The 25089-nt window shown below is 42.3% G+C and overlaps 3 protein-coding genes across 5 annotated transcripts in view; all 3 read right to left on the minus strand.

Moving 5' to 3' along the window:
* Positions 1-5896, minus strand: part of abcg4a (ATP-binding cassette, sub-family G (WHITE), member 4a) — a 51992-nt gene extending 46096 nt beyond the window's left edge. For both annotated transcript variants that reach the window (XM_046314080.1, XM_046314071.1), the window contains exon 1: positions 5284-5896. Coding sequence is in view for 1 of the 2 variants with exons in the window: in XM_046314071.1 (XP_046170027.1) it covers positions 5284-5331 (48 nt within the window). In the remaining variant the exon portion in view is untranslated. The remainder of the gene's footprint in view (positions 1-5283) is intronic.
* A 6788-nt stretch (positions 5897-12684) lies between these two features.
* si:ch211-117m20.4 lies at positions 12685-17826 on the minus strand. Of its 2 annotated transcripts, none has more exons than XM_046314153.1 (5): positions 16969-17826; positions 16567-16731; positions 15780-15947; positions 15252-15455; positions 12685-14944 (listed from the first exon to the last, which is right to left on the minus strand). In XM_046314153.1, the coding sequence occupies exons 1-5, from the start codon at positions 17051-17053 to the stop codon at positions 14931-14933; spliced, it is 636 nt and encodes a 211-aa protein (XP_046170109.1). In that variant the 5' UTR covers positions 17054-17826; the 3' UTR covers positions 12685-14930. The 2 variants fall into 2 exon arrangements, with proteins under 2 accessions (XP_046170109.1, XP_046170102.1); XM_046314146.1 differs by having other exon boundaries at positions 16963-17826.
* Positions 17827-17964: 138 nt separating this feature from the next.
* LOC124005148 (histone H4 transcription factor) lies at positions 17965-22860 on the minus strand. The gene is made up of 9 exons (XM_046314133.1): positions 22216-22860; positions 21769-21995; positions 21393-21504; positions 20994-21146; positions 20790-20867; positions 20553-20673; positions 20188-20326; positions 19830-19954; positions 17965-19585 (listed from the first exon to the last, which is right to left on the minus strand). The coding sequence occupies exons 1-9, from the start codon at positions 22379-22381 to the stop codon at positions 19249-19251; spliced, it is 1458 nt and encodes a 485-aa protein (XP_046170089.1). The 5' UTR covers positions 22382-22860; the 3' UTR covers positions 17965-19248.
* Positions 22861-25089: the final 2229 nt, after the last annotated feature.

A 25089-nucleotide genomic window follows, 5' to 3' on the forward strand; every position in this document is an offset into this window, starting at 1 on the left:
TGCGACCTACCAAATGTTCTGTGAACTTTCACAGAAACAATTTTGGTTTGCTGGATATTCTGTTAAATCCCAAAGCAAATGGGGCAGAATAGATCCATGTTATGTTATCATACCATGGGATATAAATAAACCCAATTCTCTGCCATGGGCTTGGAGGTTTGAGTATTGAAATGTAATGAAAGGGATAGATTATCAAGCAATTGAGTGAATGATGACGTGACAAACTGACATTGATTGACTGTCAAAAACAAACTCTGCCAGGCCTACTCCATAAGGACATGACCTGGACAATCAGTTTGTAATGTAGGGATGGTGTTGCTCTATATAAAGCTGTGAACAGCGATGATGAGACAGTGGAAACAGTGTTGTAGTGATTGCAGACATGCTAGACAAGCTCTTAGAGGTCCGACGGTTTTGGCGGTGTTAATGTGATTAGGGCTATAGACGTCCCAAATCACACCCTATTCCCTATATAGTGCACTACTTTTACCAGAGGCCTATAGGGAATAGGGGTCCATTTGGGACACAGATTTGGTCTAGTTGTATAACGTTGTAAGAGGTTTTATTAGGTCTACAGCATAGACAGGCTGGATATGGGGGGATCTTATTCCCGGACGGTACGAGGAGTGGAGGATTTGGTTACAGACTAGCAGAGCCTTATAGTGCTGAAATGGCTAATTCACGAGAAACCTCCTGGCCTACATGGAGTATCCCCCCTCCCCCACTGCTCAAATCCTGACTCCCCACTCACTCTGGCCTGGGCAACGTGGAGGAGACACGTAGCACCACACAAGCCAATTAAGAGGAAATACACCAATATTTCACATTAGCTTTCACACACACACTTTATACTACCTGTACACCTACGCTTACCACACCACAAAAATAAAACTTTTCTGGGGTACAAAATCTGAGTCCTTCCTATCGAAGGTTGGTTGGAACACGACACCTGTCTGTTTTGTTCTGCTTCCCTTGTTTTGCAACTCGCATATCAAACCTGCTCTATTGATTCTAGCTCCAATTAATTATTCTAGGGGGGACTTGGTTTCCCTACTACAGCATGAAAGGCAGGCAGGCAGAGCAACACCAACACTATATATGGGTTGCACATTGTCACAATATTTTTGTTAATGTTTTTTTGGAAGACTGACTCCTGACTGAACGTTCTACTCAAGCTGTCTGAAGCTCATAGCTAGGCAGTCATAATATACAGTACACTACAGTGCATTCGGAAAGTACTCAGACCCCTTGACTGTTTCCACAATTTATGTTACAGGCTTATTCTAAAATGGATTAAATCGTTTTTTCCCCCTCATCAATCTACACACAATACCCCATAATGACGACTCAAAAACAGGCTTTTTGAAATGTTTAAACTGTATTACTAATAAAAGTGGAAATATCACATTTACATAAGTATTCAGACCCTTTACTTAGTACTTTTTTGAAGCCCCTTTGGCAGCGATTACAGCCTTGTGTCTTCTTGGGTATGACGCTACAAGCTTGTATTTGGGGAGTTTCTCCCGTTCTTCTCTGCAGATCCTCTCAAAATATGTCAGGTTGGATGGGGAGCGTCGCTGCACAGCTATTTTCAAGTCTCTCCAGAGATGTTCGCTCAAGTTCAAGTCCAGGCTCGTGCTTGGCCATTCAAGGACATTGAGACTTGTCCCAAAGCCACTCCTGCGTTGCCTTGACCGTGTGCTTAGGATCGTTGCCCTGTTGGAAGGTGAACCTTCACCCCAGTCTGAGGTCCTGAGCTCTCTGGTGAAGGTTTTCATAAAGTATCTCTCTGTACTTTGCTCCGTTCATCTTTCACTCGATCCTGACTAGTCTCCCAATCCCTGCCGTCAAAAAAAATCCCCACAACATGATGCTGCCACCACCATGCTTCACCGTAGGGATGGTGCCAGGTTTCCTCCAGATGTGACGCTTCACATTCAGGCGAAAGAGTTCAATCTTGGTTTCATCAAACCAGAGAATCTTGTTTCTCATGGTCCGACAGTCCTTTCGGTGCCTTTTGGCAAACTCCAAGCCGGCTGTCATGTGCCTTTTACTGAGGAGTGGCTTCCATCTGGTCACTCTACCATAAAGGTCTGATTGGTGGAGTGCTGCAGAGATGGTTGTCCTTCGGGAAGTTTCTCCCATCTCCACAGAGGAGCTCTGGAGTTCTGTCAGAGTGACCATTGGGTTCTTGGTCAACTCCCTGACCTAGGCCCTTCTTCAACGATTGCTCAGTTTGGCCAGGCAGTCAGCTCTAGGAAGAGTATTGGTGGTTCCAAACTTCTTCCATTTAAGAATGATGGAGGCCACTGTGTTCTTGGGGACGTTCAATGCTGCAGAAATGTTTTGGTACCCTTCCCCAGATCTGGGCCTCGATGCAATAATGTGTTGGAGAGCTATGGGCAATTCCTTTGAATTCATGGCTCGGTTTTAGCTCTGACGTGCACTGTCAACTGTGGGACCTTATATCGACAGCCTTTCCAAATCATGCCCAATCAATTTAATTTACCACAGGTGGACTCCAATCACGTTGTAGAAACATGTCAAAGATGATCAAAAGAAACAGGATGCACCTGAACTCAATTTCGAGTCTCATAGCAAAGTGTCTGAATAGTTATGTAAATAAGGTTTTTTATTTTTAATAAATTTGCAAAAAAAAATAAAAAAATCAATTTTCGCTTTGTCATTATGGGGTATTGTGTATTGATTGATGAGGGGTAAAAAATATTTTATTAATTTTAGAATAAGGCTGTAACATAACAAAAGTTGGAAAAAGTCAAGGAGTCTTTCCGAATGCAGAATACTTTCCGAATGCAGACATGGGGCTTTACCTGTAAAGTACCGTCTTTCTGCAGGTTCAGGTTTCTGTCTCAATGGGTTAGGAGGTAGAAATGCAGCAATTTTTTGCTCAACACCTAGTCCTGTTACAATATGTAAAGGCCCAGTCAGTGAGTCATCAGAGTATACTGTAGGTGCGGCTGGCTTCAGCCCCTTATGACTGCCTAGCTTCAGACAGCTTGATTTATCCACAAAGAGCTTTATAATAAGTAGCAGTGGGAGAAAGCACAATTACAAGCAATGGACGTATACTTGTCAAGATATTAGAGGTAGTTTGAAGTGTGTTATTTTGTATCAAGTCAATAGAAAGTCGCATAGGCCTAAGCTGCCACATAGAGTTGAAGTCTGTAGATACTTTTGTACCTGTTTCCTCCAGCATCTTCACAAGGTCCTTTGCTGTTGTTCTGGAATTGATTTGCACTTTTCGCACCATGGTGTTTATACTTGTGTACTATTGTTTGTACAGATGAATGTGTACCTTCAGGTGTTTGGAAATTGCTCCCAAGAATGATCCAGACTTGTGGAGGTCTACAATGTTTTTTCTGTGGTCTTTGCTGATTTCTTTTGATTTTCCCATGATGTCACGCAAAGAGGCACTGAGTTTGAAGGTAGACCTTGAAATACATCCACAGGTAAACCCCAAATTGACTCACATTATGTCAATTAGCCTATCATAAGCTTCTAAAGCCTATCTTTTTCTGGAATTTTCCAAGCTGTTTAAAGGCACAGTCCACTTAGTGTATGTAAACTTCTGACCCACTGGAATTGTGATACAGTGAATTATAAATGAAATAATCTGTCTGTAAACAATTGTTGGAAAAATTACTTCTGTCATGCACAAAGTGGATGTCCTAACCGACTTGCCAAAACTATAGTTTAACAAGAAATTTGTGGAGTTTTAAAGTTTTAATGACTCCAACCTAAGTGTATGTAAACATCCGACTTCAACTGTAGTTGAAATGATACACAGCAGTGCAGCAGTGTACAATGATACGATGTAGCATCAGCTACATAGACCAAGTCTAATTAAAGCTAACATATCTCACAGCAAAACTGCAAGGAATCAACACTGTATCACATCAGTTTCTTCCCTGAAGGTAGAGTTGCCCTTAAAACAGATGGAATAAAGAAAACTCCAATCTGCATTGTGTGGTGCTGTTATAGGCCTACTGTAAAGTATCAATTATGTTTGGCATGGCTCAAACCTTACATCCTAGATTGAGGAAAAGGAGAAAACGAACTGACCATGGCCTCTATTGATTGACATTCCATTAGTGAACTTCAATTAGCACACTGCTTTAAGCACTATAACCCGTCCGACCACTAGCACACTGCTTTAAGCCCTAGAACTCCACCGACCATTAGAACACTGCTTTAAGCCCTAGAACTCGACCGACCAGTAGAACACTGCTTTAAGCCCTAGAACCCGACTGACCATTAACACGCTGCTTTAAGCACTAGAACCCAACCGACAGAACCCTGCTTTAAGCCCTAGAACTCGACCAACCATTAGAACACTGCTTCAGGCCCTAGAAGCCGACCGACCACTAGCACACTGCTTTAAGACCTATACAGATCCCTGACAAACCAATGGACTCAGCATTTTTACAAAACAATTTGTATCCATGTTTCCTATATAGTGTACAACTTTTTTAAAAATCAGAACCCTATTATCACATTATGCTCTGCAGAACCCCAACGAACCATAACGGGTTCATCCCAACAGAACCTGTTTATCCCAAATGGCACCCTTTCCCAAGTAGTGCACTATAAAAGGAATAGGGTGCCATTATGGACGCAGCCTGGCAGACCATAATGGGGTCTCTCTCTGTGAGATTAAGGCTGCCCTGTTCTTACCTCTCTCATGCATTGCCCTGCCGCCTGGCCACGTGATGGAATCGGGAGGTAATAAGGTGTCACATCTAAAGACATATGGTTAATGTCTTTCGTCTGTAGCCTTAGCTGATACATTGCTGGCAGTAAGGAATCCAGTGCTTGTCTGTCCTAATGAGTAATTACTTGGTATTAGCCTAGAGAAGTGGCACAGGTTCTCTCTTTCAGAGGCACCTGTTACTATGTTCCCCATGATGATGTAAACATTAAACCATCTATTGAATCTGTGTTCTTTGAGCTCTCTACCTCTCCACAAGAACAAAAGGCTAAACCTAAATATGGTTGTGCTGTACATGGGCTAATATGAACATACTGTACAATCCTGAGGTGTTTGGCAGGAGGGTGGATGGAGTGAAAGAAGAGAGGTTGTCCCATGCTGTTCCATGCATTACATCACTAATACATGCATTATCTGAAATAGATTGCTATGCCACGAACACACACAGGCCTACATGCAAGCATAAACACAATAAACACAAATATAAACAGCTCATTTTAAATTCTTCACATTATGAAACATTTACAAATGATGCATTAATTAATCCAACATACTTTTTCTTGAGTGTTGACTTGACCAACAATAGAGCACTCCGTTCCCATTTATGAAGAGCACTGCTCAGTTCATCCCTTTACAATGAAACAGCAGACCCAGCAACAAGAGATGGTGCCCAACGAGTCAGTCCCGTGCCAGGCAAAGATCGTCACTGTGTGCCAGGCTCCATGAATGTTCGGTTCGGTTACGGCGCGATGGAGAATGATGAGGAAACGATGTTTTCCCACCCAAAAAAAGATCACTAGGTGCTTGCTAGGCTACATAACGTCCTGCACACAATATCTACCGCAATTATTGTCGAAATGATCAAATCCCCCTTCTGGCCGGAACAAGTGTGGTATGATGATTGTCAGAGATTAATAATTCAACATCTTTAGTCAATCAGTCAGGAGTGCGTTCGATTTCTGACAGATTATAGGCTAAATCAGATGCGTTTTACTTAGTTAATTCCCGTATCCAGAATACCTATTTCACAAACGTCCTTGCCGCGGTGTTGATTATATTGTCTTTCCTCCGTCTAGTCTCCACGTCCTCTTCTGGCTTGCTGCAGTAGCTCAATAGCACGCAGTACCGTTATCTTGCCGGTCAGTGCCTCTCTGGCACGCCCGTCGGTCTGTGTTTCAGGGCGTTTACTGGCAGGTTTTGCGAGGAGATAGTCCATAGGAAGCCCAGGCTGAATGCATTAAAGAGCCATGATGATGTGATTATTGTGTTTGATGTGTAGGACACATATGGATCGGGCTTATGGGTTTTCACCTGAATGAAATCAAAAAGCTTTGATAAACCCCACACAAAGTTGTATTATGGGGTGCCAACAGTAGTTTAGAAATGCGATTAACATATTACACAGCACAATAATACTTGAATATTTGTGCAATTACAAAAATGTATCGCACTATTTTTACTATTCCTTATTGGGCATAACGATTTGCAATGATTTGGCACAAAGCCTGTAAGCATTGACGACCACGTCGTAGCCTATGCCCATAGCTACAAAAAAAATCAGATTGAAAAGTCGATACACCAATCCATTGTTTGTTTATTTCATCTTAGTGATGTAAGCAATACAAACGTAGGTTGTAGGCTATCGAATGCACCCACCGATGTGAATTTATCCGCGCGCGGTCTCTTTAAAGACCGCACCTGCGCATCTGTCTGGTGCTGATGCTGCAGTGCCCGGGTTATTTTCGGTGAAACAGTCGGGGTTACTCCCGTTCAAATAACGCCCTAAAAATCACTCCGTGGGAAGAAACCAAAACATATTTGGTCTGTTTATTTTTCGCCAGCCAACGTTGAATATTAGCCTACCTCATAAAGTACCATAAATAAGCAATTATGTCATGCTCGTCTTGAGCGGGGATAAAGTACTTTACGCGTGTGGATGCTTGCAAAGATACGGTCTTATTCGTCTTTAAATGGTTAGCCTGTTTAAAAAGATAGTTACACAATGATAATTGTGATGGTCCACTAAGTCCAATTATAAGAGTAATGGCTGCAATTGCAGTTATTCCGTACAATAGCCCTATAATTAAATAAGAAAATATAAATACAATGAATAACCATTCTAGACATTTCTGTTGAAGAAAATACTAGGCCCTCTTCTGGTGTAATTTGCTGTGACTTTGTGCATCATAGATAAAGTCAGTAATTGGTCTAAGATGAATATATTCATATGGGACAGCTGACCTATAAAGATGCACTCCTTACATTAGCATAGGAACGATTTCATAATACCGTTTTTTTATGGCGTTGGTGCAATTTTCACAAGTATGTGGTACATTGTCAAAACTCTTAGTACAAAGCTCAAAACAGATGATCAAAAAGGCAATTGTTTTGAAACGAAGGACAGTATAAATTGACTAAGGACATTACACTAAATCCGTTTTTTTTCACCAAACCTAATCAGTGTTATCTAGAAATACATGTTTGATATTGCAATACATGTTAATATGAAGTAATTGCCTTTCACAATGCAATGCTCATATTACTTTTGATATGATTCTCTCTTTTGTTAAGACATTTCACCATTACTTAATCTGACTGCCCTTAATTGATGATCCTTCTGGTCCTTCTGTAGCTCAGTTGGTAGAGCATGGCGCTTGTAACGCCAGGTTAGTGGGTTCGATCCCCGGGACCACCCATACGTAGAATGTATGCACACATGACTGTAAGTCGCTTTGGATAAAAGCGTCTGCTAAATGGCATATATTATTATATATTATTATGATCACTTAAACTTTTGGTAAACCTACAGATTTTACATGTACATATTTCTACAGATTGAGAGCTAAATAATGAAAATGTCTGACATAGAAACATGAAAAATATATACACGTACTTGAATGTACTTCTATGATTATGACTTTACTTCACAGTAAGTTAAAAAAAAACTGATAGACAAGATATACTATATACAACAGATGTACTGTATGTAACAAATCAAATAAAAGTTTATTGGTTGCGTACACAGATTAGCTGATGTTACAGCAGTTGCACTGTTCAAAAGACAGTGTTATTTATATGACTGATCAGGTAAAAGCTATGATCCCTTATTGATGTCACCTACATCCACTTCAAAAATCAGTGTAGATGAAGGGAAGGAGACCGGTTAAATAAAGATTTTTAAACCTGGAGACAATGGAGACATGGATTGCATATGTGCGCTACTCAGAGGTTGAATGGGCAAGACAAAACACTTACAGTGCCTTCGGAAAGTATTCGAACCCCTTGACTTTTCCCACATTTTGGTAGGTTACAGCCTTGTTCTAAAATTTATGAAATTGTCTTTTTCCCCCTCAATCTACACACAATATCCCATAATGACAAAGGAAAAACAGGATTAATTTTGTTTTGCAAATTTATAAAGAAATAAACGTAAATATCACATTTACATAAGTATTCAGACCCTTTATTCAGTAATTTGTTGAAGCAACTTTGCCAGCGATTACAGCCTTGAGTCAAAAAAAAAAAAATTGTCACATACACATGGTTAGCAGATGTTAATGCGAGTGTAGAGAAATGCTTGTGCTTCTAGTTCTGACAATGCAGTAATAACCAACGAGTAATCTAACCTAACAATTACAAAACTACTACCTTATACACACAAGTGTAAAGGGATAAGAATATGTACATAAAGATATATGAATGAGTGATGGTACAGAACGGCATAGGCAAGATGCAGTAGATGGTATCGAGTACAGTATATACATATGAGATGAGTAATGTAGGGTATGTAAACAAAGTGACAGTTTAAAGTGGCTAGTAATACATGTATTACATAAAGATGCAGTAGATGATAGAGTACAGTATATACATATGAGATGAATAATGTAGGGTATGTAAACATTACATTAAGTAGGATTGTTTAAAGTGGCTAGTGATATATTTTACATCAATTTCCATCAATTCCCATTATTAAAGTGGCTGGAGTTGAGTCAGTGTGTTGGCAGCAGCCACTCAATGTTAGTGGTGGCTGTTTAACAGTCTGATGGCCTTGAGATAGAAGCTGTTTTTCAGTCTCTCGGTCCCAGCTTTGATGCACATGTACTGACCTCACCTTCTGGATGATAGCGGGGTGAACAGGCAGTGGCTCGGGTGGTTGTTGTCCTTGATGATCTTTATGGCCTTCCTGTAACATCGGGTGGTGTAGGTGTCCTGGAGGGCAGGTACAGTGCCTTGCGAAAGTATTCGGCCCCCTTGAACTTTGCAACCTTTTGCCACATTTCAGGCTTCAAACAAAGATATAAAACTGTATTTTTTTGTGAAGAATCAACAACAAGTGGGACACAATCATGAAGTGGAAAGACATTTATTGGATATTTCAAACTTTTTAAACAAATCAAAAACTGAAAAATTGGGCGTGCAAAATTTTGCAAAAGTTGTTTAGCTCAGTTACCTTAGCTTTCTTGGGAACATGAACAATGGTGGCCCTCTTGAAGCATGTGGGAACAGCAGACTGGGATAAGGATTGATTGAATATGTCCGCAAACACACCAGCCAGCTGGTCTGCGCATGCTCTGAGGGCGTGGCTGGGGATGCCGTCTGGGCCTGCAGCCTTGCGAGGGTTGACACGTTTAAATGTTTTACTCACTTCAGCTGCAGTGAAGGAGAGTCCGCATGTTTTGGTAGCGGGCCGTGTCAGGGGCACTGTATTGTCTTCAAAGCGGGAAAAAAGTGATTTAGTCTGCCTGGGAGAAAGACATCCTGGGCTGGTTTTCTTTTTGTAATCCGTGATTGACTGTAGACCCTGCCACATACCTCTCGTGTCTGAGCCGTTGAATTGCGACTCTACTTTGTCTCTATACTGACGCTTAGCTTGTTTGATTGCCTTGCGGAGGGAATAGTTACACTGTTTGTATTCGGTCATGTTTCCCGGTCACCTTGCCCTGATTAAAAGCAGTGGTTCGTGCTTGGGTATGACACTACAAGCTTGGCACACCTGTATTTGAGGGAGTTTCTCCCATTCTTCTCTGCAGATCCTCTCAAGCTCTGTCAGGTTTGATGGGGAGCATTGAAGCACAGCTATTTTCAGGTCTCTACAGAGCTGTTCTATCGGGTTCAAGTCCGGGCTCTGGCTGGGCCACTCAAGGACATTCAGAGACTTGTCCCGCAGCCACTCCTGTGTTGTCTTGGCTGTGTGCTTAGCGTCATTGTCCTGTTGGAAGGTGAACCTTCACCCCAGTCTGAGGTCCTGAGCTCTTTGGAGCAGGTTGTCATCAAGGATCGCTCTGTACTTTGCTCCATTCAACTTTTCTTCGATCCTGACTAGTCGCCCAGTCCCTGAAAAACTTCCCCGTAGGGATGGTGCCAGGTTTCCTCCAGATGTGACGCTTGGAATTCAGGCCAAAGAGTTCAATCAGAGTAGAGAATCTTGTTTCTCATGATCTGAGTCTAGGTGCCTTTTGGAAAACTCCAAGCGGTTTGTCACGTGCCTTTTACTGAGGAGTGGTTTCAGTCTGGCCACTCTACCATAAAGGCCTGATTGGTGGAGTGATGCAGAGATGCTTGTCCTCCCTGACCGTCTCTCCCGATTGCTCAGTTTGGCTGGGCAGCTAGCTCTAGGAAGAGTCTTGGTGGTTCAAAACTTCTTCCAATTAAGAATGATGGATGCCACTGTTCTTGGGGACATTCAATGCTACAGAAATGTTTTGGTACCCTTCCCCAGATAAGTGCCTCGACACAATCCTTTCTTGGTGCTCTACAGACAATTCCATCTACCCCATGGCTTGGTTTTTGCTCTGACATGCACAGTCAACCTTATAGACAGATGTGTGCCTTTCAAAACCATGTCCAATCAATTGAATTTACCACAGGTGGACTCCAATCAAGTTGTAGAAACATCAAGGATGATCAATGGAAACAGGATGCACCCGAGCTCAATTTTAAGTCTCATAGCAAAGGGTCTAAATACTTAAGGTATTTACATTTTTAAAATAATTTAGCAAAAATGTCTAAAAACCTGTTTTCACTTTGTCATAATGGGGTCTTGTGTGTAGATTGCTGAGGACGAAAAAAAGAATACATTTTGGAATAAGGCTGTAACTTAAGAAAATGTGGAAAATTCAATGGGTCTGGATACTTAGTGCCTTCGAACGGGGTATGGTAGTAAGTACCAGGCGCACTGGTTTGGAGTATGTCAAAAACTGCAACGCTGCTAGGATTCACGCTCAACAGTTTCCTGTGTGTATCAAGAATGGTCCATCACACAAAGGACACGCAGCCAACTTGACAACTGTGGGAAGGATTGGAGTCAACATGGGCCGGCATCCCTGTGGAACGCTTGACACCTTGTAGAGTCCATGCCCAAAGGATTGAAACTGTTCTGAAGGCAAAAGGGGGTGCAACTCAATATCATATAGGTTTTCATGTATCCAAAATTAAGCTGATGGGGTGTTTTTTTTAATTGGGGGGGGGTCACACCACTTTACTAAAATTGCATTGGCCAATACAGTACTCGAATACCATAATACAATATATTCCATTTACGTAACAGACACTTTTATCCAAAGTGACAACACTCCACATTTTGGTATGTGACCCCAATACATAAGTACCATACAATAATGTAAAATACAATATAGATATATGACTGCCATCCCCATAAGCGTACCACTCTCCTTCAGGCCATGGATGAGGCATGCAATGATTTTCACCCAGACCTATGTGAGGCTTGGAGTCACCATGCCAAAAGGTTTTTCCCCAGGTGCATGAAAAATGAGGATGATCAAAACAGGTTTGATGCAAACTAGCACCTGCTAAACATTGTATTTCATTTGATTACATTGTGAAAGATGTCTTCAATGATCACCCCTGGGATAGAAATGGAAATGTGATGTTCAGTCAATTTTAAAATGGGCAGTGCAAGTACATTGCCTAATATGAAAACAGTGTAACGTAGTGTAATTTACAGTACTGTAGCATACTACATAATGGTTGTTAAAATAATTAGTCATTATGTTGTGTTTTGGTGATTAAACCAATGTATTTCACAGTAGGATTATATTGTGGCTCAATGGTTGTGTGGTATGTCTCCCCCCAAAAATGAATGCACAATGAAAGCTTTTGAACATAAGACTGGCTGCGTTACAAATGTTATACGTTTGGAGTTTTGTCCTAAGAGTTTTGAAAATTCACCACATACTTGTGAAAATGGTACCAAGCGATAAAAAATAACTAAGAAACTGTGTTGCACCAGTTTCCAAGCATTTCATGTTTTGGTGTTGGGACTGCAGCAACACCATGTGGTTATTATAGATATTAACACAGTCATGGGTTATTTTGAGATGGTTGACATTGAGCACAACACAGCAATGCTAGGAAAACCTTTAACAATAATATATCATGTTTTGGCCAGTATTGAAACTCTGGATTCTGGAAAGCTGCAGAAAAACATGTTTCAACAATACAGTCATTGCAAAGCCTTCAGAAAACTGCTAATTTAAATAAGGATATTAATGCATTAGAATAGAGCATAAAGCTCCCCGAGGTTATATCTGAGGAAGGATTAAGTCCACTTAGTGTCCACTGTCTCCAGGCTCTTTATATTGTATTCACCTCATATTTCACCATGCCACCTGAGGGAACACAGGGTCAGAGGGCGAAGATAGATCATTACTCAACGTCAATGCAGCTTTCTGCTTTATTATATCAATGACAAGCTAACACATCACTTTCTATTCACAATATGCTTGGCCTTGTGAAAAAAGTTCTTAAATGGAGCAAAAGGGAACATTTGAAAGAAAAGCCATTTTCTTAGGCGGCAGGGTAGCCTAGTGGTTAGAGCATTCGACTTGTAACCGGAAGGTTGCAAGTTCAAACCCCCGAGCTGAAAAGGTACAAATCTGTCGTTCTGCCCCTGAACAGGCAGTTAACCCACTGTTCCTAGGCAGTCATTGAAAATAAGAATTTGTTCTTAACTGACTTGCCTGGTAAAATAAATAAAAAGGTGCAGTGTTGATTTGTCATACGCGTGAGTTCTTAAAGAGCGTGCTGACCTTATTCCACAATGCCTTTTGCTGAATGGATAAATAAGAAGTACAGTTGAAGAAGTGCTCGTGTGTGTGACAGAGCAAGAGACACCTGGATTTGAGACGCAGGTAGTATCATCATAATGGCACCAGGACTTACAACTCTCCTCTCTGTGGCTCTTCTGCAGCTGTTGATACTGGGGACACTCGCACAGGGAGGTGAGTTCCAATTATATTTATTGGGTGCTCTGACATATTACAGCTAAAGTGCCACATTCACATCTATATATTGTGTTGCTGTAGGTCATGGCCTGCAAACAGTATCGCTCATGTCGGTTGATTGAATATGAAAGTAAATGTCAGCGTACACATTAAACTGTCACTAATACTACATAATGCTATTACCTGTCTTTTAATTTACGGTTATCATAGTTTCATATTGAACACTAAAGAGAGTACATACCCGCTTGAAGGGTCATAATAAGCCTTCATTATCTTGGGTTCTTGTTGCATCTTGTAGGTCCAGTGAGGGTGGCAGTGCCTATCAGGCTGTCTGTGTGAGAGTGAGCTGTCCAATGGAGAATTGGTTGGTCAGTCAGGTCTACTCCAGCTCGGTAGTGGAAGGGGGAGTACTATTGGGGCCCATGAGGAGACTGGAGGACCCAGACCACGACTTTAAGTAAGGAACATTGGTCAGTATTAGCATCATTATTAACACTAAACACAAATTTAAATACATTTTATTTGACAGAGAAGTCTATGTAATCTCTTGTATAATCATACATTTTCAGGCTTAATTCTATACATTTTACAATGACATACTTCCAGAAATCAAAGTCAATTTCTCTTATCAAAATGTTGTACGGTATGGTCAGTCATCATAGCCTATCCTGCCTTGTTGTGCATGATGAACTTACACTTGTTGCTCTCCATTTAATAGGTTCACAGAGAAACAGTTACCCAGACTTTGGGCTGCACCTGGAAGCGTGTGAATTGAGTGGCTGGAAATGAGGCCAATCAGACCTCCTGGGAGCTACTGTCAGAGTCCTCTGTGGTTCAGACCAGGATGGATGCAGGTTCTTGCGGGTCTAAAACAGTGCTTATGAATCATCTCTTATTCTTCTGTTCTCCCAGTATGTACAACACTATTCCATTCTGTGTGTAATAAGCAGTTGTTAGAATAGCATTACTAAGACAAAATAATGTTTGACTTGGTCATGTTCATTTCATTGCAGGAGTTGGCTGCTACAAACGCAAAGAAAACAAACATATCCTGAGGCTCAGCTCTTGATCTAAAACAAATATAATTAAATAGAATGGATTCAAAATAGAATTAATCTAGATCCCTATGGTCTAAACACAGAGTTGGATTTATAAGACAATGACAAATCATCAACAACTAACATTGTTAGTGAGGAAGCACCTTTGACTTTGGACAACCATCTACATCTGGGTAACTCTTAAGCAATACAACAGTCCATCCAATGGCTGTAACATAAGGATAAATGAAGACACACTTCGTTAATATTGTATATCCCCATCCATTTAGAAATACACATTGCATATTATGTTATTCCAAGCTATCCCCACATGCAGTACAGTAAACATGCTGTTAGATAGTTAACCTGGTCCTCCTCTCTGACTTCCACCGACACCTCTACTCTCCTCTGGGCTGCGGTGGGTAACAAGATTAAGGTCTCAGCTCAACAACTAGCTCATTCTAGGTTCCAGGACAGATTGAATGAGCAGGTTGAGCTAAAGGACAACTTGTTAATCCCAACAGAACCTCTACACTAGGAGAGGCCTCCCCCTCTATCGTCAAAACTGTTAATATACGCTGCATGATGAGTACTTTATGTAGTCAGGGAGTTTATTTAGGAAACTGAGGAAAAGTAGTGTCTTTACCTCCACTGTGTTCTATACGTTAACCCTATGAGGTTGTTGAGGTTAGGACCGCAGTCTCTCACAACAGACTGTTGTTAGTTCCACAGAGATGTCTCGCTAGGTTTCCCTTTGATCCTCTTTTTGACAGCAGATGAAGCAGCAATAGTCCGACGAGGATTCAAGCATTCCGATTGAGATTCCAATGAGGATCTGTGATGTTAGGCTGTTCACCGATATCCTTGCGATGGTTTTGGAATACATATTCTAGTCACTCAATAGTGGAATTTGTCCGTCTTTTAACCTAAAGATACTTAAAGATAAAATACATTGTGGGGAAGTGTTTGTTGTGTGGGCCAAAGATTTTAGAACTTGTGAAATATGAATGGGTTACCTTCAGTTGGATATCAAATTTAATAAACACGTTGTGAACAAATTATTAACCACACTCTAGAGTACACATTTTTCAAGAACTCAACAAACTCACACCCATTCCACCCATTCATTGAAACGAGCTAATCTGGTTTAACTTCATTGCCTGCTAGTTGACATACCCAGTTATTTAGCTATCATCAGTCAATGGACTGTACCACTCAAGGGCGTAAAAGTTTACTACTTACCACAGGCGATGTGACAATCACACAGGCACGTGTCACAGCGGGTGAACCAGCGCTTCCAGTCAGGATTCATCTTTCTGCAGTTGTCAATGCCATAGCAGCCCTGCTTAAGAGGCCCCATGTAGGACTTAAGAGGACAGGTGGAGGAGCAGGTAGCTGTTTCTAGCTCCTTCTCAGTGATCTCCACACGGCCCTGACGACACACCCCTGGCCCAGGGAGAGAGGGGGGACAGGGGTAGAGGGGATGGGGTGTGGAGGAGCAGAGACATGAGGCGTATGTGAGAGAAGGAAAGAAAGGTAAAGGACTTAATATAGTACGATAGTGAGTGTACTAAAATGTGTTCCCTGAGGTGTTAAGGCAAAATTAATGGTGATCAATAAGCCTGTATGAACAAACAGGCTACTCACTGAGACTACTGTGAGCTGGCTACATTCACACAATGACATCGAACGCTACTTCTTTACACCTACAGGGAGTAGTGACAAATTAGTTGGGTCTTTGATCACTATTGAACAAAATGGGCAACTCACTGAGACAGGAGGGTTTGGGGGTCCAGCCTCCATTGGACTGGCAGGCTCGGGCAGGGTCCCCCACCAATAGGAAGCCAGAGCGACAGGCATACCGGACAACTGAGCCCACCCACCAGTCGTTCCCGTACACCATCCCATTATAGTCCACATCAGGCCTCCCACAGTTCACTGAATCACACAGGACAGAACAAACACCATAGAACAAGAGCAAACAGGACAAACAAACAGGACAAACACCATAGAACAAGAGCAAACAGGACAAACACCATAGAACAAGAGCAAACAGGACAAACACCATAGAACAAGAGCAAACAGGACAAACACTATAGAACAAGAGCAAACAGGACAAACACCATAGAACAAGAGCAAACAGGACAAACACTATAGAACAAGAGCAAACAGGACAAACACTATAGAACAAGAGCAAACAGGACAAACACTATAGAACAAGAGCAAACAGGACAAACACTATAGAACAAGAGCAAACAGGACAAACACTATAGAACAAGAGCAAACAGGACAAACACTATAGAACAAGAGCAAACAGGACAAACAGAACATGCGCAAAGTAGAGAATAATGACTAATATACTGTATGAGAAGATAAAGATAGTACAATGTATTTCCAATTTTAGTTTGATACATTTCAGTGTACTGACAAATTAATTAATTTCCTGTTGTTAAGGAAAATACAATTTGATATCATTTTTATGTAATTATGATGAATGTGCTACACTACAGTGAGAGAGCAGGGTACAGCAGATAAAGGTTACATGTGGGAGTGGTACCTCTGCAGAGCGATTTATAGCCAAACCAGCAGCAGTCAGAGTCCCCACAGCGATCCTTCTTCAGTTCCTGGTGTCTCCCCTTACAACCTCCCATACAGATGGGTGCTGTGCCTGACCAGTAGGTGTCATCCACAGGTTCTGGCTCTGGAGCCACCTCTGTCACAGCTGAATCAGATCAGTTCCATCAGATAATATACACTAAGTTGCCTGTCAAATCTGAATGAATCATTTCAATTTCATCAGATTACATACATCCTGGAGCTGATTTAAGTCACTTTGGATAAGACAAACCGCTAAATGACTCAAATGTACTGAACCAAGGGTAAACCTCGCGAAAGTTATGCACTTTCATTCAATAACCATCACGAGTAATACTGTTCTAGTAAATTATCTTACCGCTACCTTCCTCCTCCATTAACTCAGGCAGCTGTGCGAATACCCCGTGTGAGGACCCCAGGAGCAGAAGCAGCATTGAGTACAGTCTCATGGTTGCCTGTCTTCTGTCCCTCAGTAGCAGTCTCTACAAGCAGGAGAGGTAAACACCTCAGTTCTGAACCAAAGAAAAAGCATGCATGGATGTTAAGGAGTTTCTCTTCAAACTCCCATTTAAATCTCCATAAAAAAGGCACAGAAGCATGCCAAGAAGTCTTCAGGTGTTCTGCATGAACTCTATCTACAGTAGGGTCCAGAGATAGCGACAGAGTAAGGAAGCAGAGCACAGTGAGTGCTGCTAACACTAAGCTCCTAGGACTGGTTAATCTTTTAAACACAGCTAACAACAACCCATCCACTACTACCACAGATATAATACTATGTGCTGTGCTTACACAGAGCCATAGAATGAGTTGCAGATATATTCATGTACATTATACAGTTTTGCATGGATATGCAATTGTAGTGTATAAGAAAAGGAGGCGAGAAATAACAAGATATTGTTATAAGAATGGCTTTCTTGAGTGCATTGCAATAGCTGCACGATTAGAGCAAAAAGTATTGATTCCAGCTCTGCCATTGAATAGTGGCAACAATCAAGAGCCTCAACATCCTATTTCAGTCCTGTACGTAGCCTCTCTGTGTCTGCCAGTCTTGTCCATCATTGGAGGAAGTGTCTGACGGGCAACAAGCCGGATGCAAAGAGCACCACTAAGTGGATTAGATTCTAGGCCAGAGAATGCTCTCTTTCACACCATGCACACACAGGCACGCACACGCAGAAAATCCATTTCTGTGGGATAATTAAGTGAAAAATATAGATAAGTATTATACACAACGTTCTGCTTCACTTGATAGAGAATCATCAGTTCACATCTACATGCAATGTTCTGAAATGTGCATCAAATTAAATATACACACTCTAAAAAGGTGAGTGACAGCAATGCAAAATACGATACAAGCCAATAAAAAGCACAATCTGTTTATTGCCCAGGACCAAAAAACAAAATGTCAAATCAAACAGCTGAGGGGTATAATAAAATCAGGGTCAATGAGTTAGCCAGCTAACTTAGATAAACAACCAGCAATAACTATTCATTTTCTGCTTATTTTATTTTTAACTTGAATCAATTGTATTCAACACATTTTTGTTGTAGCCCTGGACAAGCACACCCGATTCAACTAATCATCAAACCCTCAATGAGTTGAATTAGATTAAATTCTCCAGAGCAACAAAATTGTGCGTTGTTTGGGTGTATTCGAGGACTGGAGTTGGAAAACACTGAATTAAAGGCGTCCTCATGCTTCCCAGCCAAAACAATTTGGCAGAGTTTATGCATATATTAAGATGACATTTTGTGACGTTTTGGAGGCAAGCCGAAGTTCGGAGCCGAAGTTGACACCCCTTTGTCTGTGACTGGTCAACAGTATGGATTCTTGAATAGTCTGTTGTCATTCAACGAGAGACGACTCATTTTCAAGTACATTTTTTCCTTTGAAAAATACTTCACCAAATATCTTAGATATAAAATTGCACGACGAAGATATCTTCGTCAAAAACATCAAGATTAATTACAGATTTCTTGAGTCATCTTAGATTAATTCTGATTAGACAAACAGTACTATTGTCGCTTTTTTTCTAACTTTTCAAGCAAAGGTCATTTAAGGGTGTATGCGAGCACACTCATAGGTGCCAGCCGAACTGAAGCATGCTGACTTCTTTAGACCAACACATTTCAACACCCCCCAAAAATATAACAAGTTATATAAGACTACTTAGTCAGCTGGCTAACTCATTGATCCTGCTTTATAGTATACACCTATGAAGTACATTCAGCTCAGCTCAAAGTTGTTCATAATGCAAAACATAGCAACTGTCCTGGTCTCCAACAATGGCGGATCAGACGTTGGAAAACAACTCTTCAGTCCAAGAAATCACATCCACAATATCAACTCCATATCTTCTGACAGAGTGCTATGAGGAGTGTGGGCCCTGCAGTGAGGGCAGGTAAGGCCAGTCCTGCTGGTTAAATTCCAATATTTAGGAGCCACTGTTCACTTCAATCAATACTATGTGAATCCTTGAAGAGTTCTCCCTCCTCATACTCAGTAGACAGGCATGCTAAAAAAAACGGTAAAGCTCTCCCATCCTTCCCTTAGTCCTGGTGCCTCTGTGCTGTGTCACTGCTCAGTATCTCAGAGGAACAAGCGATTAGATGAGCAGCATGTCTATGTGAGGGGTTGTAGTGGTTATACCACCTGCATGACCAGCTGCTGAGCAGTGTCCTGTAGCTGCAGGATCACAGTGTCCTCCCCTACCTGAGACGAGTCCCCCCCAGTCAAATCATAGAACACACCCTCCTCCTGCTCCCCCTCCAACAGCACCCCTCTCAGCTCCACCTGTACCTCCGTGGAGTGTGCTACTACCCTGGCATCCTCCCCAGGCCCCAGGATATCTGTCCGGGCAGCATCCTCCCCCTCCCCCTCGTGGCCCTCCGGTCTCTCTCTCATCAGTTGCTCGGTCAGCTCCACACTCTCATAGCGGATCAGCTGCAGACGCATGAAGCCATCCTCATGCTCCCTATACCTGGGAGAGAGAAGGAAGACGGAGGTGTTAGCCACAAGACCAAAATGATGCCCAAACGATGCTCAAGACTTTCTCATTCACCTAGTAATGATTCTGGAGTCAAACTACTTGCATTGAATGAGGCCTTGTTAATACAAACCACCTCCACATAAACATGCTGTTAGATGCAATCTCAACCACATGCACTTTAGAATTGGTTGTCCTAGTATGCTGGCTATAAATGTTACGCTTGCTATGTTGGTACCTGAATCGGGGGTGTCCAGGGGGCCATTTGAACTGGTGCTTCTTGCGGAGGTGGGCAGTGAGGTTGTTTCCCCTCGTGAAGCACTGCTCACAGACATGACACTTGTAGCGAGCCACAAAATCTCCCTGAGTCGTCAACACAAAAAGCAAACATCTCAGAAAATAGGTCACGCATAGTTTTGGAATGGATCACAATTAATAGAGTTGTTTTTTCATGGCTGACACAAACCGTACCGGGCTGGCTTCATATTGTCCTTTTCAGCACATTTCCACCAACTGTGATGGACGCATGACCAGGCCAGCCCAGCACAGTGCAGCAGTGTAAAAAGGATAAACATTTGTAAATATCCCTAACTCACCTCATGTACTTTCTTGTAGTGGTTCTTGATGGAGTGCAGTGAGCGTGTGGTGTAGTCACAGTTGGTGAAGTCACAGCGGTAGGCCGGCTCAGTGCTGTGGGTGTCTAGGTGTTTACGAAGGTCGATCAGGTTCTTACAGCTGAGGAGAGATACACACACCACAGGAAAGACGGGTTAGGATGGGTTTTGCCCATACTATCGTTAACACTTGCACACACTAAACAGGTACTCCTTCGATATAATTCACTTTCATAATATTGATTGAGTATGGACATGATCTCTGTCAGAAATCGATGGTGTTGGCTTATATTACTGACCGGGAGTCCTGGGCATTACCTAACTATTTGCCAAATTTATTAACCTACCTGTACTCGCAGTATTCACAGCTGTAAGGCTTCTCGTTGCTATGGCGGAACTTTATGTGGTTCCGCAGTGATGAGGGGGATGGGCAGGTCATGTCACACAATGGACACTTGTAGTGATTTACTAACAGCAGAGAAGGAGAGAGAAGGAAAAAAAGATACAGATCAGAGCACAGTATTACTGGGCATCAAACGACAGCAACGTGTAATAGAAATACAAAGGGGGTTCAAGGGACTGACCATGATTCCTCATGTGGTCCCTCAGTAGTCTCTCTGTTGCAAAGCGTTTGGAGCAGTGGGAGCACTGGAACCTCTGACCTAGGAGAGACAAGGGACCACAGACACACAGTTATAGTCAGTCCTTAAGTAAATGTGTTACTGTGTTATACTCCACAATGTTAGCAACGGCATTAATCCAATCCACCCCTGACCTTCCCCTCTCACCCTCGATGGTGGTCTGCCGTCTGATGTGGTCAAAGAACTTGGTGTTGTTGGCAAACATCCCTCCACAGATTGGGCAGGCCACCACCTTCTCCCCAGTGTGGCTCCGCAGGTGTTCCCGCAGCTTAAAACGCCCTTTAAAAGTGGCCTCGCAGTCTGGAGAAAAGTCAGGGGAAAACAAGTACAGGTGATACTCTCAGTAGCAGTTACACTCTGGTTCCAGGTCACATGACATCAGTAATAACCTGATTTGACCTATTTTATCCACCCTCAATTCCAAAATAATCAAAAACCCCACATCCTTCAACTGAAACACACAAACACCTCTACTTCTCCATGAAAAGTTGGAAACTAGCCTGTGTTAATCACTGCTGCCATTTTTACAGGGGTCAGTGGACTCACCCTTCCAGCCACAGTGCACCAAGAGCTCCTTATCAGTAGAGGGTACATCCATACACATACTGTGCATCTCCACATGGCGGTAGAACCACTCTGGGTTGGCAAGGGAGGGTTGCTGCAAACGCACACACACAAAAACATGTTACTCTCATAGTAATGAACTTATTAAGACCAACAAATGTGTGAAAACTTCACCACTTAAACTGATATGCTTAAACCGGTCCACTTGAATAGATTTGAGCCCATCTAAATGAAAGAGTAGTGTGTGTTTCGTGCCCGACTGTTCACGTCCCTGGTCTATGCCCGGCTTAATGCCATGTCTGTCTGTCCACAAGCTTCACATCTAAGCTAGATATAACCCACACTAACAGTGTCTCACCTCACATTGCTCCCACTGGCAGATGAAGTTGTCTGTGATGTCAGGCACGATGTTGCGGTTGTGGAGGCCAATGGTGCAGGTGCCGATGCTGGGCTGGGCCTTGAGTACCCCCTGACCCCACTGCTTCAGCTTGGTGTGGTAACAGTGGAAATAGACGTGGCGCTTAAACTCCTCGGCACTCTCCACAGAGCAGAACCCACAATCTTTCCATAGACAGCTGTGCTCCTCTAGTGACATAAAACGAACAAGATACATGCATATGGCATTGTACAACATACAACTATTGTTCCACAATAGCCTTTGATAGCTACTTTTATCTCAAATAAAAATTAAGGTTAGACTTTTCCTCTCTTATGCATTGCATCTCTCACACAGAGCGTCACTCCACGTCGGAGGTACTGAGTGGCTGTGAAAAGAGAGTAATCCATGCTCCCCTTGCCCGCTCACCAAATGAGTAATTTCCCCCGTCCTCTATGTCCAGCGCCTTGAGGTGACCCTCCACATGCTCGCAGAACTCCTGCATCCGATCGAACGACTCTTGGCAGGACCCCCACTCACACGCCAACTCCAGCAGTGAGTCCTCTTTTCTCGCCCGTTTGCTTGCAGGAGGCATCGAATCTCACACTATACGTTCACATGAACGATCGTGTCTAACGCAAAAAGCTAACCTTCTATGAAAACGAAAATATCCTTGGTAACAAATGGTAGCCAAGCTAGGAATTAGCAAATGAGCTAACTCACGGCAGTAGTATCCACGTGTGACAACAACGTTATAATGTCGTGTTGAAAAGTAATGTAGCTAGCAAGAAAATGTTTTAATGAAAAATCGAAAACAGAATTGCTCAATTATTTAGACTAGAAAGAATAACCAAATATACAATTGAACTACCCAACCTGGATGTTGTTGGACAAATGTTTCGCAATGAGCTCCTATCAGAAATCTTCACCTTCTTCTTCGTTGGAATTGGGTTGGCGGGTCGCATTCTACCTTCAAGGTGCATACATCGCCAGCTACTGTACTGGAGTGTAAGGCCAGTCAAGGCCTAACTACATTACATTCTCTTCATTAGTTCTGTTCCACTACACCCCTTCAGTCCCGTTTCCTCCCCAACTCAGTGGCGACCCATCATTCAGGGCAGGTCATTTTAAGCAATAAAATATTTTGGGGGGCCATTAATACATGTCACATATCAGTTTGGAAACCATGTAAAAAATAATATATTTCATTGAGTTAATAAAGCCATTTTTGTTTTCTTGAGTAAGGCAGCTCCAAAATGCAGGTGTTTCAGCCAAGCTCTGTGCTTTCTGTGGTGGTGGGGCAAGCCAGCAGAAAATACGGAGCGTTGCGCCATGATTGGCTCAGTGCTCAGTGTCATGGGGACACTACAGTTGTGGCCAAAAGTTTTGAGAATTATTACAAATATGAATTTCCACAAAGTGCGCTGCTTCAGTATCTTTAGATATTTTGTCAGGTGTTACTATGGAATACTGAAGTATAATTACAAACATTTCATAAGTGTCAAAGGCTTTTATTGACAATTACATGAAGTTGATGCAACGAGTCAATAATTGCAGTGTTGACCCTTCTTTTTCAAGACCTCTGCAATCCACCCTGGCATGCTGTCAATTAACTTCTGGGCCACATCCTGACTGATGGCAGCCCATTCTTGCATAATCAATGCTTGGAGTTTGTCAGAATATGTGGGGTTTTGTTTGTCCACCTGCCTCTTGAGGATTGACCACAAGTTCTCAATGGGATTAAGGTCTGGGGAGTTTCCTGGCCATGGACCCAAAATATCGATGTTTCGTTCGCCGAGCTACTTAGTTATCATTTTTGCCATATGGCAAGGTGCTCCATCATGCTGGAAAAGGCATTATTCATCTACAAACTGTTCCTGGATGGTTGGGTGAAGTTGCTCTCAGAGGATGTGTTGGTACCATTCTTTATTCATGGCTGTGTTCTTAGGCAAAATTGTGAGTGAGCCCACTCACTTGGCTGAGAAGCAACCCCACACATGAATGGTCTCAGGATGTTTTACTGTTGGCATGACACAGGACTGATGGTAGCAGTCACCTTGTCTTCTACGGACAAGCTTTTTTCTGGATGCCCCAAACAATTGGAAAGGGGATTCATCAGAGAAAATTACTTTACCCCAGTCCTCAGCAGTCCAATCCCTGTACCTTTTTCAGAATATCAGTCTGTCCCTGATGTTTTTCCTGGAGAGAAGTGGCTTCTTTGCAGCCCTTCTTGACACCAGGCCATCCTCCAAAAGTCTTCACCTCACTGTGCGTTGCGATGCACTCACACCTGCCTGCTGCCATTCCTGAGCAAGCTCTGTACTGGTGGTGCCCCGATCCCGCAGACGGTCCTGGCACTTGCTGGACTTTCTTGGGCGCCCTGAAGCCTTCTTCACAACAATTGAACCACTCTCCTTGAAGTTCTTGATGATCCGATAAATGGTTGATTTAGGTGCAATCAAACTGGCAGCAATATCCTTGCCTGTGAAGCCCTTTTTGTGCAAAGCAATGATGACGGTACGTGTTTCCTTGCAGGTAACCATCATTGACAGAGGAATAACAATGATTCCAAGCACCACCCTCCTTTTTAAGCTTCCAGTCTGTTATTTGAACTCAATCAGCATGACAGAGTGATCTCCAGCCTTGTCCTCATCAACACTCACACCTGTATTAACGAGAGAATCCCTGACATGATGTCAGCTGGTCCTTTTGTGGCAGGGCTGAAATGCAGTGGAAATTTTGCCAGGGATGTATGTACAGTTGAAGTCGCAATTTTATATACACTTAGGTTGGAGACAGTAAAACTAGTTTTTCACCACAATTTCTTGTTAACAAACTACAGTTTTGGACATCTACTTTGTGCATGACACAAGTAATTTTTCCAACAATTGTTTACAGACAGATTATTTAACTTATAATTCACTGTATCACAATTCCAGTAGGTCAGAAGTTTACATACACTAAGTTGACTGTGCCTTTAAACAGATTGGAAAATTCCAGAAAATGATGTCATGGCTTTAGAAGTTTCTGACATCATTTGAGTCAATTGGAGGTGTACCTGTGGATGCATTTCAAGGCCTACCTTCAAACGCAGTGCCTCTTTGCTTGACATCATGGGGGAATCAAAATAAATCAGCCAAGACAGAAAAAAATGGTAGACCTCCACAAGTCTGGTTCATCCTTGGAAGCAATTTCCAAACGCCTGAAGGTACCACGTTCATCTGTACAAACAATAGTACGCAAGTATAAAAACTACGGGACAATGCAGCGGTCATACCGCTCAGGAAGGAGATGCGTTCTGTC

Source organism: Oncorhynchus gorbuscha, linkage group LG02 (assembly GCF_021184085.1).
Source record: "Oncorhynchus gorbuscha isolate QuinsamMale2020 ecotype Even-year linkage group LG02, OgorEven_v1.0, whole genome shotgun sequence".
Classification (NCBI taxonomy): domain Eukaryota; kingdom Metazoa; phylum Chordata; class Actinopteri; order Salmoniformes; family Salmonidae; genus Oncorhynchus; species Oncorhynchus gorbuscha.